General features: G+C 42.4%; 1 protein-coding gene across 2 annotated transcripts; it reads left to right on the plus strand.

The window, feature by feature from the left end:
- Window positions 1-3,984: 3,984 nt before the first annotated feature.
- CWC15 (CWC15 spliceosome associated protein homolog) lies at window positions 3,985-13,906 on the plus strand. 2 transcript variants are annotated; one of them, XM_080930417.1, is made up of 7 exons: window positions 3,985-4,140; window positions 5,333-5,471; window positions 5,978-6,090; window positions 6,625-6,713; window positions 7,858-7,965; window positions 11,523-11,641; window positions 13,733-13,906. In XM_080930417.1, the coding sequence occupies exons 2-7, from the start codon at window positions 5,341-5,343 to the stop codon at window positions 13,860-13,862; spliced, it is 690 nt and encodes a 229-aa protein (XP_080786543.1). In that variant the 5' UTR covers window positions 3,985-4,140; window positions 5,333-5,340; the 3' UTR covers window positions 13,863-13,906. The 2 variants fall into 2 exon arrangements, with proteins under 2 accessions (XP_080786543.1, XP_080786544.1); XM_080930418.1 differs by having other exon boundaries at window positions 4,040-4,144.
- Window positions 13,907-14,191: the final 285 nt, after the last annotated feature.

The raw sequence follows: 14,191 nt of genomic DNA on the forward strand, positions 1-14,191 counted from the left end.
TTACTTTTTTTCCATTTTATAATTTAGTCACAGTAGTGGTACTGAGTATATGTTAAAGACTTTTGTCTTCTAATCTGACATTTAGCTGTTGACTTTGTTCACATTTCCTACATATAACTTACTTATTCTGAGACAGAGTATCACTACGTAGCCATGGCTTTCCTGGAACTTACTATGTAGACCAGGCTGACTTCAAATTCAGAGATGCTTCTGCCTCTGCCTCCCTAGTGCTAGGATTAAAGGCGTGTGTCATCCAAGCCTGGCTCAGGATATTTAGTCTTGAGTTAACCTCAGGCATACTGGATCATAGATATGGATTACCACACCCAGTTTAAATGTAAGTCAATGTGATTTTAAAATCACAAAGCCATAGGATGTTCTGTCTTCATCCTTTTGAATACTGTTTTCCTGTACTGTTTGAAGGTGGAATTCAGACACTTTCTCCTCCGTACAGTCAATTTCACAATCACAAGTATTACATATAACATCTTACCACACCACACTCTCCTTTTGCCATATTAGAAATGAAGGTGCATATAAAGCTTCTGTGTTCTAGAAGAGTATGAGGTAAAACATGTGCCACTAAGGTTTGGAAACAGAACCCAGATTATCAGGAATCAGACAGGGTCATCTCATCTCTAGTGACACGTGGGAAGTTAAGGACAAAGCAACCTGACAGATAAGCCAAGCAAGAAACCCTTGTAGAAGGGATTCTCTTTTCAAAACTTCAAAGAGCAGTGTATAGGGCTGAGGAGAATGGCTGGTGAAGTGCTTGCTGTATAAGCATGAGGACTCATGTCTTGATCCCAATACAAGCTGGATGGTGCAAAGAACATCTGCCGCACCACCGGGATGGAAAGGCAGGCAGGAGGCTCCTGGCTAGTCTAATCTGATAGTCTGGGGTTTAGTGAGAAACTGTTTCCAACACTGAGGTGGAGAACAACCAAGGAAGACCCCTTGCCTCCATATGCACACGCACCAACAGCACACACATGATCTTCTACAGAAAGACTGGGAGGGAACAGGCCTGCTATGAAGGAAACACGGTTTTAGGAAAGAAGACGGTTACTTCTGCCAAATTGACTGGACCTGGAACCAAGAAAGAGCTAAGCTGACAGGATCACCTGTAAGGGATTTTCTTGATCAGATTATTTTAACTAAGATGATCTACCCTAAGTAGGTGGCAGCCAGATAAAAGGCAGCCCAAGGGGATAGTCTGGGATTTGCCTCCTTGCCTTCCATGAGGCTATTCAGTTTATCCCCCTTCTCAGATTGCTGTCCAGTTCATCCACCGTGCTGCTACCATATTTTGTTGCTATCAGAATCCAGATTCTTCAGCCTTCCAATGGGGAATAAATCCCAGTCAAGGAATGAATCCTCCAGGCATTCAGTACCAGAATGGGGTTGTTTTAAACTGCAGAGACATGTAGTCTTGTAAACTGTGTGGCTTCTGAGTCTCAATCTCTCTCAGAGTCTTACTGTATCATGTAAGCCAATCTAGTCAATCCCCTTACTGTATACTCACTCTGTTAGCGCTGCTACTCTGGAGAACCCTAATTATTACATCTTTCCAATTTCTTTGTCTTAACTGTTTTCATTGTTTAAATCAAAAGCTTTATAGTATCATTTTATTATTTACAGGTACACCCTCATAGAAGCAGGGGAGGGGTGATGGGATAGGGGATAGGTAGGGGAATCCGGGAAAGGGGATAACATTCGAAATGTAAATAAAATATATTCAATAAAGTCAGAAAAAAGTTATTGTTTTGCTTTACCTTTCTTATTAACACTTTCATACTATTTTAATTAAATGTTTTTTACTTTTATGCTAAACTGTACGGGAATCATCAAGTGTTTATGAATTATTAATTCAAAAGTCAAATGGGCTGTGGTAGCTTATTGAAATATAAAAACTAAGCCTTTCCTGTCTTCATCTTGCCACTGTGTTTATAACGTCATTCATTCATTTACTCAGCACCTGTCATGTGCGGTGTCCATGCAGGGCTCCTGCTTCACTGGGAACCTAGCTTCTACTGTTAGCATTGACAACAACCAATACTGATTCAGCAAGTCGCTTGCTGAGATAGTTCTAAGCACTTTACAAATAGTGACGGAATTATCACAGTAACAATAAGAACCACCCCTACTTTTGGCAAGAGGAATGGAGGACAGAAGAGGAAAAATAATTTGCCCAACTGTACATGGTTAGGGAGGGCAGAACAGAGGGCAGAGCCCAGAGAGCCTCAGTAGATACTTGGTCTCAATACTTTGCTTCAGACCAAAAAAAAAAAAAAAAAAAAAAAGAGAGAGAGAGAGAGAGAGAGAGCAAGAGGTAATATAAACAGAGTAAACCTAACTAGGTTCAGCATTATGGACATTTGTGCCAAGGAGGAATGGGCACAGTGCACATGTCCGGGGAACCTCACGGAGGACTAAGCTATGACCTGAAGAATGGGTTACAGCTGTCTTAGGGGCAGAGGTGAAAAACACATTCCAAGACTCTGAAAAACAGAAGAATGCATTCCTGCACTCAGGGGTCCAAGGCAGGAGGATGGTCAGTGCAAGATACATATAATTTAAGTTCAAAGCCAGCCTGGGCTACACTGCGAGACCTTGGTTCAAACATCAAAAGAAACAATGGCAACCTGACTTGGAAGAAACACAAATGTCCAGTTGAGTGTATCTAGAGTGTGACATGCTGGTGACTGACTAAAGTCAGGAAGTCAGGCAGGCAGGCAGGCAGGCAGGCAGGCAGGAGGCAGACTGTGTTTTCTCTGAGTGTCAAAAACACTAGCTGGCAATCTGAAAAGATCTCCCTGTTCTGTGCAAAACTAGAAAGACCCTTTGAAGGCAATTACAAATCCAAGAGGAAAATGACAGTGGTCTGAAGGCGTGTGGTAACAGGGAGGGGAACTTCAGGGTAATTTTCACAATACTGGGCAAGAGTGGCAAGTGAAAAGGAAGAGGGTGTAGAGCTTTGGGTTTGAGCCACTAATATGATAGCAGTGTCCTTTGTATGTAGCTGAGAGAGGTACACAGCTTCCATAAGAAAAAAAGTGAAGCTTTTTTCAGGCGAGGCACATTTGGGAGGGGTGTGGGGTTCTTCTCTAAGTCTCTTTCTTCATTTAAAAGTTCCAAAGGAAGGACAGGAAAGAACTAAAATGTCCACTTTCAGGAGATCCTTCCACTTGAGATAAACTGGAGAACAGAATCCTCTTTATCGAGCATCGGCCATCCCCAGGATCTCAATGATGGGACACCAAGACAATGTTGACGAAGCCATCTTACCCACATGCTCCTCCTGGCAGTTAGGCCCACTGTTCATAAATTCTCACTATCATAAACGCTCACGGCATCTCCCTTCACACTACACGCCTAAGGCATATAGCTATGTATATATATTTATATATCTTAACAAGCAATGCGACTATAACCCCTGCCTTCGAGGCTAGTGGTTTCGCAGGAATGGTACCTTTGGAAAGCTCGTGGCTGCCCCCGTACTTATTTGCGCCTTCTTCATGTCCACTTAAGTGAGAACTCTAGTCCCTAGGCTGCGGGGTCTACTGAGGAGCAGGAGCCGTTGGGTCGGTCAGTTGGCAAGCCCTCCTCAGATCTCACGCTTGCAAGATGCGGACCGGCTCCTGGCGCCTTCCGTCCTCGCAGAACCGCAACGAAAGAGTCTGGGAGGGGATCGGGAAAGGAAAAGGCGCAAGAGAGATTAAATAATTGGTTCTCAAAGGCACAAGATGATATTTGGGGTCGACTATGAAGCAAGCACCGGTTTCAAACGCCCGCCCCCTAAGCAGCCTTGACTCCGCCTCTATGTGACGTCACTAAACCTTTTTCTCCTGTCTCAGCGGATTGGTCACCGCATCAGCCTCTGAAAGACGGTTTAAATAAAAAAAATTAAAACTCTCCGGATTCGCATCCGGGTGTGGAGTTCGCATCACCTACACAGCCGTTGGAAGCGAGAAGATTTTGCTTCCGGGTCTTAACTGAGTCCCAGATGTAGAGACTGGAAGCTCTGCACTTTGCTTCCGGTTTGGGGCTGGCGCCCCCGGCGCAGAGATTTCTGGGAGTTAAGGGTCGCAATGGTTCGTGAGTGAGCTTCCGAAGGTGCTGCGTCGGACCCCCGCCAGAGTGAGTAAGCACGGCCTAGTGGTTTCCTTGTGCCGGTGGCACCCGGGAGCCGGGTCGCCCTCGCGACCGGGAGGATAGTCCGGACCGCAGTGGCGGAATGGCGGTCGGGAGCTGCTGCCGACCTGGGGCGGCCACCGGCGCGGCGCTGCTGACGCCGAGAAAAGCATAGGGGGTAGGATGAGGTAGAAACTCCTTCCCACACGGTCTGTCTGAGCATGCTGCTTAAGCTAACGGAGATTTAGTAGCCCTGTTAGGCTACAATTCTTATTTGACAGCTAAAAATGGCAAAAGGTTCTCTTGTAGCCTAGGTTAGCTTCGAACTCCCGATTCTATATTGCTTTCCCCTCCTAAGCTCTGGAATCACAGGAGTACCCCGTCATACCCAGTTCGGGATGGGTTCTTGATGTTTGGTTGGGTGGAGTTCCGATTTTCTGAGCATCGCGTAAGTTACGGCCTACCAAAACCTTATAAATGTTTCGGTAACTACTTGAGAAGAAAATAGAATCAACAAGATTCTGGGGTAATGTTGGCCCGTGTAAATGCCATTGGGTTTTAAACAAACTCCAAGACACTCGGTAAGTTTGTCTGTGACCTTAACAGAAATTTGTTTCTTATTGGGTGATTTGCTGTAGTGTGAGGTTTCTGATAAATGCCGTATAATTCCAGCAGTGCAGAGGCAGAGTCACCCGGATAGGTCCCTGGAGGGTTCTAGGCCAGCTTGATCAACATTGTGAGTTCTAGTTCAGCCAGAACTACATTGTGAGACCCTATCATAGAAAATAAATAAAATCTCAGAGAACCTAGTGCTAGTGGGATAACAAGAATTTTTTTAAAGTCATTTATTTTAAAAGCCACACTACACTATTGTCCAAGATCTGACATTACGAGTCAGAAATCTCATAATACTACAGAAGTATCAGTATTCCACAAATGATAGAATCAAGCTAGGAGACTTGCCCAGGGCTACCCAACTAAAACAGGAGCACAAACTCAGACCTTCCTAGTAGTCACTTATACTAAATAAGAGCTGTCCAGCAGTGCATATATAGTAAACACCCTAAATTTCATAGTCCTGCCTTTTAGAAACTTGGATTGAAGCAGTTTTGGGGAGAGTTTTGAGAGTGATTGAAGGATAGCTATTTATGAATGACCTGTAAAATGAGAGTATGACTTATGCTTACTTTTGTCGAAGAATAAAAGATGACAACCGCGGCCAGACCAACTTTTGAACCTGCAAGAGGTGGGAGAGGAAAAGGAGAAGGGGATCTGAGTCAGCTCTCCAAGCAGTACTCAAGCAGAGACCTCCCCTCCCATACAAAGATCAAGTACAGGTAAGGAGGCCTTCCCTTTATCTTGTGACTTATGATCATGTCTAAATTGCAGTATTTGTTACCAATCTTCCAAGAAAAGGATTTCAAAAACGTTTAAAATAAAATTATGCGCTAGAGTTACAAAGAGTTGCTAGACGTTCTTTCAGCCTACGTTCCTGTTAAGCAGGAGTTGCTGGGTGTAGATGAAGCACTCACTAGTCACGACAGTCACCTCAGAGAAGAGTATGCTAGTGTTGCTGCTGCAGCCCCGTGCTCCATGGACTGTTTTAAAAAGCCCAGGACATTGTATCATAGGAAACTGTGTGCTTCTGTTTGTTCTAGTCATACTGAAACACCACGAGTGTGTTAATAGCTCTGAGATTAGGATATTGTCTTTTCCTCTTCCATTTTATTCCTGAGCGACAGCTACATTCTGGATTGTCTCAGGTTGCTGTAGCCACGTGAGTTCTTTTCTCTGGCAAGTAAGGCAACATTTCCACCTGTTCTGTTTTGTTTTTCTACTTAAGACAAACCACACAGGACGCCCCTGAAGAGGTTCGCAACCGTGACTTTAGGAGAGAGTTGGAAGAGAGAGAGAGAGCTGCCGCCAGGGAAAAAAATAGGGACCGTCCAACCCGAGGTACCTATATTGTCCCTCATGTTTGTCTCAAAGTTATGTGGTGGAAACTTCTCTTGGTAATTGGGAATAATAACGTTTTTATGAGCTGTATCTCTGATAAATGGTTAGAGATAATAATAAGGTTCATTCCAGTCCCATCTTGTCATGTATTGATACTAGAAGAAACGGTGACCTGGAGTGTTTAAAACCTATTGTCTCAGCTCCTGTCAACAGACTTTAGACTTACAGCAGCTGGAAATGAGGACTTCTGTCTGGGACTCCCCATGTAACTGAAGAGTTTAGAGAGAAGCATCAGTTGTCCTTTTTGTGTTTCTACTACATGTGAGCATTGGCTAGTCTCCTGAGATGCTGTGGTCTGCATACTCATTAATTCATTTAGTGTTAACCAACAAATATTTATCAGACACTTGCCAGTCACAGGGTGGATCTCTGCTGTCAATATGCTTCCTGTGGGTTCTTTTTGTCCAAAGGTTTCTAAAATATTATTTAAAATCTAGTACTTATTTCAATATGCTAAATGTTTGTTTTCCTCAGAACATACAACTTCCTCTTCAGTGTCAAAGAAGCCCCGCTTAGACCAGATTCCTGCTGCCAACCTTGATGCTGACGACCCTCTCACTGATGTATGTGTTTTTAGTTTTGGGTTTGAGTTGGGTTTTGTTTGTTTGTTTGCTTGTTTTAAGCCTCCGAGGTGTTGGAACTGTGGGTCTCTGCCATTGGGCCCAGCATATCATGTTTTCCTGAAAAAATTTTTAATACACTTTGGCTTTATGTTATTGAAATATATCACTGACGTCAACTTTAAAGTGTATGATTGTTTTTAAACAGAAAGTATTCTTCTGTGTCAAAGACTGTTAGGACATGTTTAATGTGGAGGGCTGTGTGGAAGCAGTCTGTGAAAAATGATGTGCCCACCCCTGACAGCATTGTCAGTGCTGCCTTGCTTTAACTTTTAACTACACAGGACACTGTCAGGATGAGTGCCCTGTGAACAGCACCGTTGAGCGGTCTACCCAGTGCTGCCCCTTGTTTTCCTCAGATACGCCCTTTTAGACACATAGTGCTCGTAGGCCCCTGAGTGATTAGAGAGGCAAGCAGAGAGCATGAATGTTCACTGGAACGCTACTGCCATTTTTTGTTGTATGTAGCTTAGGCTGGTCTACTAATCACAGCTTTCCTGCCTTGTACCTAAACCTCCTGAGCAGTCAGTCTGCTACAACTAACTTCTGACTCCACCAGAGCAGACATGAGTGACCTTCCTTGTAGTATCTGATCACATACATATGTCAGCCATTAGAGATGACTGATAGAGTTATTAAAATGAGGAGCCTTACGGTAAGTGAAATCAGCTTTTCATTCCAAATATTTCTGGTGGAATCTCAGCACCCCTTTTTGCACATATTCACTTGCTAACTTTAGTCATTTTGAGCTACATAAAACTACTTTAACTCTTTAGGGATAAGACACTGAACGTAGTAATGCGTTTTATTGTGAAGCATTGCTTGTTTTAGAACATCGCCATGTGAAAATCCTTTTGACCATGTAAATATGAAAGGTACTTTATCAGGGGTTGACATTTTAGTAAGCACTCATAATTTTTGTTCAGTTTTTATTATTTTTTTATTGGTTGTTGGTTTTAATTATACTTGGGTACTTTTCCCTTTAGGGAAAATTTGTTCCAAAGACTTGGTGAGTACAGTTTCTGTGAGAAAGGTGAATAATGTCTGTTTTCTTTCTGCTCTCCCTGGTCACCACGACCTGTCCCAGGAGGAAGATGAGGATTTTGAAGAGGAGAGCGATGATGATGATACCGCGGCTCTTCTTGCAGAGCTGGAGAAGATCAAGAAGGAAAGAGCTGAAGAGCAGGCCAGGAAGGTAGTGTTGGCATTCACACCGCACCATGTCTGAATGCTGCAGCACCTGCAGATCTGTTAAAGTGGCATTCTCAGTCCCTAGTTATGTAGCACATTTCTGTCAGATAGTTCAGATAGAACTATGATGTTCAGCTTGTTTAAAAGCAAATGAATAAATGTTTGATTTTCTGATTAAATGGCAGAATTAAAGATAGTCTACAGTAGTAGTTCTCAGCCTTCCTAATGCCACATCCTTTAATACAGTTCCTCATGTCATGGTGACCCCCCCAATCATAAAGTTATGTGGTTGCTGCTTCATAACTAATCTCACTAGTTATGAATCTATGCACATATCTGTATTTTCCAGTTGTCATAGGCAACTTCTGTGAAAGGGTTATTTGACCCCCAAAGGAGTCATGACCCACAGTTGAGAACTGCTAGTCTATGTGGTTTATAAAGATTCTCTTCCTGTCTCCTGCCTGCTTTGAGACATTTATGTCTTAAAAAAGAAAGAAAAACATTGTTGAGTTCTGTATAGTTCAGGGCAAGTCACCTAACTTGTTAGCATATCCACAGTCTCTTCACCTCCACATGGGAAAATAACAGTGAACTCAAGGAATCAAGAGAGTACGCTGAATTCCAGTGCTAGAAGCTCATGAAGGTTTTGCAGTTTGAGGCCAGCCTGGGATACAGAGCGAGACTACCTCAGGAAAGTTGAGGGCCTAGAGTACCAGGTTTGTAGAGCAATGCTGAGGATGTGAGGGCTTTGTTCAAAAGGATTCATGGAGCTTCGTCATGTGCAGGATTGATTGCTTTTGGCAAAAGTGAGGAGGTTGGAAAAGTTTGAGACTGTTTCAGTAATCTTCATGTGCAAAGAAATGAACTATAATCTGCATGGTAAGAGCTAGAGAGATGGCTCAGTTATTAAAAACACTGTTCTTGAAGAGGACCTAGGTTCGATTCCTAGCACCTACATGGTGGCTCATAACCATATGTAACTTCATTTCTCAGGGATCTGGTGCTCTTTTCTGGTCTTAGTCACCAAGCATGTGTATGATACATAGAAAATAGCACATAAAATAAACATTTTAAAAAGATGGAAATGAGAGGTAATCAGATGTTGGTAAAGCTATCTGGAAGGTTAGTAGGGGCTTGATTAGTTTTGGCAGCAGAAATGACCTCCATTGTCTGGGACATTGGTTCTGTGGGCTGAAACATGGAAAGTAGGAGCCTGGGCCTGTTGAGAGAAGGTGGTGATGCATTGTATCTTGAACACATAAGCGTCAAGGTAGAGGCCTCTGCGCCATATTCAAGCAGAGTATCACAGCTTTTGTTACAGGCTTTGGTGTAGGTTTTATTTGAGCCAAGAATAAAAAAAATTCAGGGAAAGGCATTCTTATGGGCTAGCACTAACCATCTAGGGAATTATGGCTCATATTAATTAATTTATTTATTTTTAATTTTTCAAGAGCAGCAGTCATTGGCATGACAGTAGAGGGCAGCTAATAGATGCCTAAACTATCTGCAGTTTTCTGGTTGACACTTAGGGGATAGATAGATACACATTTCTTAAGGTCTTAGGAGTTCCTGGTGCTCCATCTCATTTCCCTATAGAATGTATTGGTATTTCTTGGAATTGAGTGACAGCTTCACTTTTTTTGTCCCTGTCTTCTTTTCTTAGTTGCTTTATGAGGGTGTCTGACAGTAGCATTTGAAGCTAATTAGCTGTGTTGTAGATTAGCACACTTCCTATAAGGACTAGCTAGTAATCAGTCTTGTATGGCTGGTCACCCAGCTGTATCACATCTGTTCTACTGTTCTTCCAGGGCACAAGTCAACATGGTAACTATAGAAATAGGGTGGCCATGTTTCAAAAAATGTAATTCTCAAGTGTCGAGGTGACCCACAGGCTATCTGACCATTAGCCTACAACCTGGGAAGTGAGTAGGGAAAGAGCTGCCTATTCTTCCCAGTGCTGTGTGTTAAGTGGGTGTTTGTGCTCCTGGTTTTGTGGCATCTTTGGAAAATGTCTGTTTTTACATTTTGTTTTATTTTTGCTGGATTCGGGGGTAGACGCATGCATATGTGGAGATCAGAGGACAACTTTCAAGAGTCAGGTCTGTGGGTTGGGAGCTGAACTTGGGGTTGAACTCAGGCCCGTTTGCTGAGCTCCGCAGTGCTCCCTGCCCCGCCCACATTTGTTCCTTTGTTCGTTAAGAAAGCTCTCGATCCTAATTGTAAGAGAAATTTCTGACTTTAAGATCTCTGCAATAACATAAAAGGTTTTCCCACAAGTGACTTACTTTCACCTACCAGTTACTTGTCCTGGTAAAAGGGAAAAACCACTGTTCACATTTGCATATTAAAATGGAGTATCAGGGACCTATATGGAAAATAGGGTTCATTTTAAAGTGACTTCTAGAGAGACTCTTTCTTGTTGATCTATTACGTCATCGATTTCTGTCATCCCCAAAGCACAGCAAAGTGGGATTGATGCTTGATTTAAGTTATGTTAGCAGATAACTACAAAAATTACAGGTAAGAATTTTAGGAATTGTGGGTTTCTGATTCTTAAAATGAAATAGGGTGATTTGAGTTTCAAGAAACTGATGTTAAAATTGAAGTGAAGAAATTATCTAGACATGGTGGCTGAGGCAGGAGAATCACAAGTTGAAGGCCAAACTGAACCAGTATTGAAAACAAATGAGAATGGGCAAGATGGCCTAGCAGGGGCCCTACATGATGAGAACAGAGTTTTGCAAGTTGTCCTGACCTCCACTGTGCTATGCACTTATATGCGTGCGCACACTAAATATATACATAGTGCTTTTTGAAAATATAGGCTGTGTTGTAACTATAAAGTACATAGGAAAGGCATAATAACAATAGAGCAAGGTAACAATAAAAGATACGAACAGAAAGTATTTTATAGAAGTACATATTACTATAATGTAGCCATCTTTCTCATGTTAGTTTGTCTTGTCTTAGGAATTACTCCTTAGTTAATAATAACTAACCAATCCTTGAGATGGAAACATACATGGTTAGTAACTCAGAATTAGATTATGTTGTCTGTAGCCCCTTAAAAAGTGAGACATAACCTTGCTAAACTGTTCTTCAGGAACATGTTTTTAAATTATGTTTATTAATATACTCTTAAGTTAATTTGTATAAGTATCTCAGCTCATCCCGGTTTAGAGAGGCTAATAACTATGTTGGCAAGGGTGAGATATTTATAATAAAAATAGCAAAGCACTTAAGTTTTATAAATAAGATCTTTCTGGCATTTTTCAAGAATCAAAAAGCAGAGTGAGTCAGTGTAAAGTGCTTTTCTAGCATTGCCAAGCCCTGGACCCCATCCCTAGCACTGCAAACTGGGCATGCTTTTGCACACCTGCAGTGCACTCAGAAGTTGGCTTAGAAGGTCAAGGACCACCCCCCTGCTACCTAGGAAGTCCCATGCCAGCTTGGGCTGCTGGAGACCCTGCTGTAAAAAAAGAGAAAGAAAAGTATCTCTTCTCCCTGTACCATCTGAATTCATTTGTGGAGTGAGTAACTGTCTTCCTCTGTCATTGACAGGAACAAGAACAAAAAGCAGAGGAAGAGAGAATTCGCATGGAAAACATTCTGAGTGGAAACCCTCTTCTAAATCTTACTGGTCCATCCCAGCCTCAGGCTAACTTCAAGGTTAAGAGAAGGTACTAAACTGAGTTGATGTATGTGTGGACTGTGTTATATAAAGTTCCTGGGAACCCACCTTCTATTGATAACCTTCCCAGTGAGATTTTAGAATAACAGAAGCTGGAAAGAGGTGGAGTGACTCAGTTTAATGCATTCATAATATCAAGTCTCTGCTTAGTGATTGTCTAACTAAGAGGGCTGAAGTGTTGATGTGCCCTTGACCATAGGTACAAACTTGACATGAGATGTGAGGTTGGGGTCCCCAAGACCACCCCTCACAATTCACTTCTAGAAGGATTTAGGGGACTTGGTATGGCCATATTCATATTTGATATTATAAGGTACAATTATAAGTCTTCATAGATATGCATCCAGGTCACAAGGTGGAGGATATAGACTTCCTTAAATCCTGTTTTCTATAAGAGGTCACTGAACAGTGAAACTAAAATTGACACTCAAGGGAGTGGTCCTGTAGGAACCTGTGCTGTGTGGAAGTCAAGTTAGTTGTATACTGTAGGCACAGTGATGGTGAGAGAGGTGCAGGATTCTAGTGCTAACTGACCAAAGCTAAGCTTAAAGTCAGGGCCCGAGAGGAACTCGTGTGTACCGTGAGAGGAGGAGGACAGTAGAGAGCTGAAGAGGTGCCCTGATGTTAGATGAGGCTGCCTCATAGGAGCTGCCGTAGCAGGGGTATTGTGTGAGGGTGTGAGGAGCCCTGTGGCCTAACCTCTGCACCCAGCAAAGAAGCAGTACCCCACCACCGCCCTCCATGACCACAGCCCCATTTCATCCAGCCTCTTTTCTCATCCCAGCCATGGTTCTTTCAAAGTTCAATAACAGCTTTTTACTCATAGTAAAAGTACAGCTCTTAGTGACCTATACAGCTATAAATTTAGCAGTAGTACGGTCAAGGAGATGTTTGGTGACAACTAGCAGTTTATCCAAGCCCAGTCTCTTTAAGTATTTGACCTGAGCAGTTGCAGGCGAGGAGTGAGGATGAGTGTGGCTTATGCTGAATGTGGAAGAGGAAACAGGTTTCAGGCGCTGTAGGTTTGGAGTGCTCTGTGCACCTCTAAATCTAGCCTGTGTGTCTCTGCAGTTTGTCTAAGCTGGAAATAATGCATCTGGGAGTTGCCAGCATGGGCAAAGGATTGAGTCAGTACCTAGATAGTGCCCAGTATAAGTGTGTAGTAAATGCATAATAAATAGTATTTGAATTTAAAATCTTATGCTAAGCCAAGAGAATCACCTCGTATTAGGAGAGGAGAGGAATGGTGGTCTAGGGATAGTGAAGTAACTGCAGAGAGGACCGCATCTTAGCATTGCAGCAGGGCAGGTCAGTTTGGGTGTTGAGCATTAGTAAGTTAAAAGAAACTATCAATTATATGTTGAATATGAAACAAACATTTGTAGATTCAGGAGTAAATATTCCTGTCACTGAGCTGTTCAACTTTTAGTGTTTGTACTTCATCAAGACAAATTTACTGACAGTTTCCACAAGTGTACATAGCTTTGCTCAGTTCCCTTGTGTACTTCCTAATGCATGCTTGTGAATATCTGTTGTGTGTAAGGGCTTATGTTAATTTAGGAGGTGATGGCTCTGTGTTAGGTACTTTCCGTAACACCTGCCTGTGGGTGTGTTTGATGTGATCTGAAATGTACCCGAGCTCTGCTCTGAGCACTTGAGCAGGTAGGCCAGTCTATAAAGCTCAATCGTTACATTCCTGCAGTTCCTCCTTGCATTATGTGTATCATTCGGCTGTAACCGATAAGAACAATTATGAAACCGTACAAAGCACAATAAACAGATCACTTACTGTCTGATGATGTCTGGATCAGGACAAATGGCCCTGCCTCTGGGTTTTAAATCTGAGAGCACCACACCTTTACTGAAGCACGTCCTATGCTTCTTTGTAACTCAGACTTGCTCCTACTAGAGTGCTGTGTGCTCTGGGCAGGGATGCCTTCCTACGGTGACAGCCTCACACAGCAGGCTGCTGCTGCTTTTGCTGGCAGGCACAGCATACTGAGCGTCTGTGATGATTTAGTCTTGTACTCTTGTCTCCTGATAGAATTTTAACAGGTTTGTTTTCTGTTTGCCCCTTTAGGTGGGACGATGATGTTGTTTTTAAGAACTGTGCAAAGGGTATAGATGACCAGAAGAAAGACAAAAGATTTGTAAACGATACACTGCGATCTGAATTTCACAAAAAGTTCATGGAGAAATACATTAAGTAGTACAGTTTTATGTGCTTCATTAAAGACTAACGTGTTGAGGATCAGTTTGACTTTCTTGGTTTTCTTTTTTTCCCAGCTGTGACTTTCTCAGTCTCTTTCCCTTAGTGTGGTACTTTATTGGATAATGGATTTAGAAATGAGTCTAACCAGGCATTAGTTTCTTTTTAATATGGTGGAAGGGGAATCTGCTTGTAATAAATATTTTTTAACCTAAATAAAAACCACTGTCCCCAACTTTTTGCTGTAATTTATTACAGCTTATAAAAAGTTGTTTAATTTCTTTCCAAAATGAAAATTACCTTTGTGTGCTGTGTTGTTAATGCTTACAT

This window comes from Micromys minutus, assembly GCF_963924665.1.
Source record: "Micromys minutus genome assembly, chromosome: 16".
Taxonomy (NCBI): domain Eukaryota; kingdom Metazoa; phylum Chordata; class Mammalia; order Rodentia; family Muridae; genus Micromys; species Micromys minutus.